Source organism: Hyalella azteca, unplaced genomic scaffold (genome assembly GCF_000764305.2).
Source record: "Hyalella azteca isolate HAZT.00-mixed unplaced genomic scaffold, Hazt_2.0.2 contig15206, whole genome shotgun sequence".
In the NCBI taxonomy this organism is placed as follows: Eukaryota; Metazoa; Arthropoda; class Malacostraca; order Amphipoda; family Hyalellidae; genus Hyalella; species Hyalella azteca.
In genome coordinates, this window is record NW_025945064.1 from 24,588 (window position 1) to 28,432 (window position 3,845).

Here is a 3,845-nt window from a genome sequence, read left to right on the forward strand (position 1 = left end):
CTTCATCAGATCCCCGTACATTTATGTTTTCTAATGTGCTACACTCTTGGCTTCATCAGATCCCCGTACATTTATGTTCTCTAATGTGCTCTTGGCTTCATCAGATCCCCGTACATTTATGTTCTCTAATGTGCTCTTGCCTTCATCAGATCCCCGTACATTTATGTTTTATAATGTGCTACACTCTTGGCTTCATCAGATCCCCGTACATTTATGTTCTCTAATGTGCTCTTGGCTTCATCAGATCCCCGTACATTTATGTTCTCTAATGTGCTCTTGCCTTCATCAGATCCCCGTACATTTATGTTTTATAATGTGCTACACTCTTGGCTTCATCAGATCCCCGTATTCCAACGTGGAGGCAGCATCGTGCCCCGGAAGGAGCGTGTGCGCCGCTCGTCAGCGCTCATGAGAGACGACCCCTACACGCTCATCATCGCGCTCGATAAGGACGGCAACGCTGCTGGCGACCTCTACATTGATGACGAACACACCATGGCATATAAGAACGTGCGTGCAGGCGTTGATACGCAGTCGTGGACATAATAGCGATAAACTGCGATCTTAAAATGAATAAATAAAGTATACAAAATATTTAATCAATCCGCAAATGTTGTCAACACGTCTGCACTGAATTGTTTGATGAAAATGTTGATGTGAAGAATCTTATTTAATTTGATACAGTTGTAAGGAACATTAGCACGAGCGGTTTTTGTTTGGTATCCACTGGTTTCTGCAAATCAATTGCCAACAGACACTAGCAGACTTCTGCTAATTTAGGAATGGAAATATTTTAGGAAAACCCGAACGCAAATAAATAGGTAAAATGTTTAATATTAACTCTGTTTAGTGGTTTCTCGGCTGTGATAACTGGCATCATTAGCAAGTAAAATAAAATAATTGTGTTGTACAAGGAACCAACTCGTGAGACAGCTGGTCATGTTTATATGATGACGCTTGATCATAGGTATCATTCACTTCACATGATAGCTTCACCAATGATGAGGACCTGTTATCAAAAGACTTGCAAACGTAGCCATAGCCAATAATTTTCATTGACTACCTCTCGAACGATTTTTTCATCATTGTGTTTTGAGTCCTGTTTACTGGCAAAATCTATTCAAGAATGGCTCTTGTATATCTTGGCATTATTGCACATTGCTAAAGCGAGTATTTTGCTCAACCTGCTTATGAAGCCGTACAAAATTTGCAAATTACATTTCAAGTTTATTGGGCCGGCGACTATTACAGTCATATTTTATAATGAAGACCTATCACATCAAGTAATGTCCTGCTTTATGTGGAACCAAAGCTTGTTCGGCAGTGTACCGATACGCTTGTTGCCTCGCTCATGGCTAACGTACGTGGTTTCTCTCTCAGACCTCAAGAAGAGTTATGTTAGTGGTTATAATTGTTTTTTACTTATACGTGATTATTTCGATGCAACTATTCCGTCCAATGACTCACTGGGCGCGAGTGGATCAATTAACTTTACTCATTGTCCCCGACAGAATGAGTATCTGTACATACAACTGAAGTTCAGCAAGAATGAGCTGAGCAGCTCGGTGGTGGAGCCTCAGTCACCCACCTACTCCACCAAGAGCTGGCTGGAGAGGGTCGTCGTGCTGGGCCTTGCTACGCCACCTACTAAAGTCACTCTCACGCTGAAAGGTGAGTCGTATGGTTCAGTTATTATCCTAATATTTATGTGAGCTTACGATTACATGTTGTAAAAGTACTGGTTCTGGTTCAATAAGACCTGCTCTTTTTATATTTTATTCGTGTAAAGTCGTATTATTAATTATATGAAGTTATTTAATACAAGTAACTTCTTATTTGTGACTGGAATTATTTGCATTAGTGATTTCAGATTCCATTATCGTAAGAATATAGTTAGAAAATTTCTCATCTGTGGGCAGTTGTAAAATTTGAACTAGGTACCTTTTAATATGTAGTGGCTAAGCTAAGGTACTATTTTTCTTACGTCAAAATCAAATATTACCCTGTTTCCGTTCATAACAGGATTATAATATAAGTTTCTACGTTTGCATTCATAATTCGAATAATATTGCTTGCTCGGCTTATGTTATGACACCGGTGATTGTTGGCTCAGGTGGTAAGGTCGTGTCTCTGGAGGGCTCGTACAGCGCAGCACGGGACGGAGTGGCTAGTCGGCTCATCATCCGCAAGCCTGACATCAACATCGCTCAGACCTACACTATTGCCCTGCACTATTAACTTCTGTCATCATTGTGCAACCCTTCCTGCCTCAAATTCTTCACTGTATCATTATTGAGCTTCACTCCTGCCTCAATTTCTTTCTATGGCACTCACTCTGTTCATTTTATGTTAACCAAGGTGAAGGTATTGCTGTAATTATCTTCGGCAATTACTGATATTTTTTCTATTTTGTATGAAATCGAAATCATTTTTAATTGATATCGCATCTTCGTAGCATCCCTCTTGGAAGTATTAAGCAACTTCGTTAAATTCAACAAGGCAAGAGAAAGAAAGTATTCAAGAAAACTCTATTTTAGTTCGTATCATTCCTAGTTACATGTAAACTTTAACATGGTTGTGGTTCGGTATGAAAAAGCTTTGATGCGACATTTTGTTTTGGACAAAGATATTTGCTAAATGTGTAATTCATGTATGTTAAATTTGAAGCATGAATTAAAATTGAGAAAAAACTTACTTTATGATCTGACTGAGATTATGATGGAAGAACTCTGTTATTGCTGCAATTCCAGTTTGAATTAAGCAGATGTGAATTTTGTGTTGTACTTCCTAAGATGTATTGCTGTTCAATAAGACTTGGTGTGAATGTTTTTACGTATGAGCTATTTATTACTGTTGGTGTGGGCAATGCTATGTTGATTTAACTTGGCTAGGCTCATGGTTTTCAAGATTTACTCGCCATAGTTACGTCTATTCGCAACCGCTTCTATGGTGTTTAGTGTCAAAATCCAAGTATGCATTGAATTACTATGTACAATAAACTGTCGTACTATCTTTATTCCACTTTTACAATATTTTTCTTTTCAACAGTTCATTGGGGATATTATTTTTTATTTGAATGTTTTTATGTAGGGAGACTTGTTGCTATGGGTTGAAATAGCTTGATCGTCACATCGATGTTAAGGAGGATTTACGCATTCTTGCCCTTATTCGTTCTTGTTATTATTGACGTATGTGCAAAAATGTATCAAGTCCTCAGTTCTAATGAGTGTAACGCAGATATTTATTAGTAAACTTGTCGACTTAGTTCAGTTGCTTTCATGAAGAACGCAATAAATCGATCTTAAGTTATACGTAGAATATGATAAGTTGTCACACATGTGGTTTTGCACTTGAAACTTGAATTTTAGCTGTAGCTGTGTGTAACTAGGGTTAGTTAAGATTTTTTCATAACTGCCATCATACATTTACAGCGGGCATGCTAGCGTATTGTTCGAGTTTGTTTCAATGCGATCATCTTGCTCGAAATTTTATGTGAATTCAGAGCATCAACTTCAGGCACAATACATTCACTCAGTCACAATTGTCCCTGTGCTGAGGCTTTGTGGAGGCTTGTTGAATTGTTTATCGTATGATCACCAGTTTGAGCCCAATAAATTTGTAAGAAAGCTCATTGATTTTCTTCAATTTTTTTATAAAAGTTGTTAACATACATCGCAAAATGAAAAATACTTAAATGAAGAAACACATGGTTCATTGGTGGCCCAGTGGTTACAGTTCAGAGTACCAGGATTGGAGTAGAACCCAGCTCAGTGCGACAGTTTCTGGTCAGAATCGGCGATGAGGCCGGGCGGTTAAGCACGGCATACATACACACATTTATCAAG

At 38.3% G+C, this 3,845-nt stretch overlaps 1 protein-coding gene across 1 annotated transcript in view; it reads left to right on the top strand.

The window, feature by feature from the left end:
* The window catches only part of LOC108673280 (neutral alpha-glucosidase AB), a 21,244-nt gene extending 17,613 nt beyond the window's left edge, over positions 1-3,631 (top strand). Inside the window, exons 18-20 of the mRNA XM_047884328.1 lie at positions 340-510; positions 1,512-1,671; positions 2,114-3,631. Coding sequence (XP_047740284.1) covers positions 340-510; positions 1,512-1,671; positions 2,114-2,238 — 456 coding nt within the window. The 3' untranslated portion in view covers positions 2,239-3,631. The remainder of the gene's footprint in view (positions 1-339; positions 511-1,511; positions 1,672-2,113) is intronic.
* The last annotated feature ends 214 nt before the right edge of the window (positions 3,632-3,845 follow it).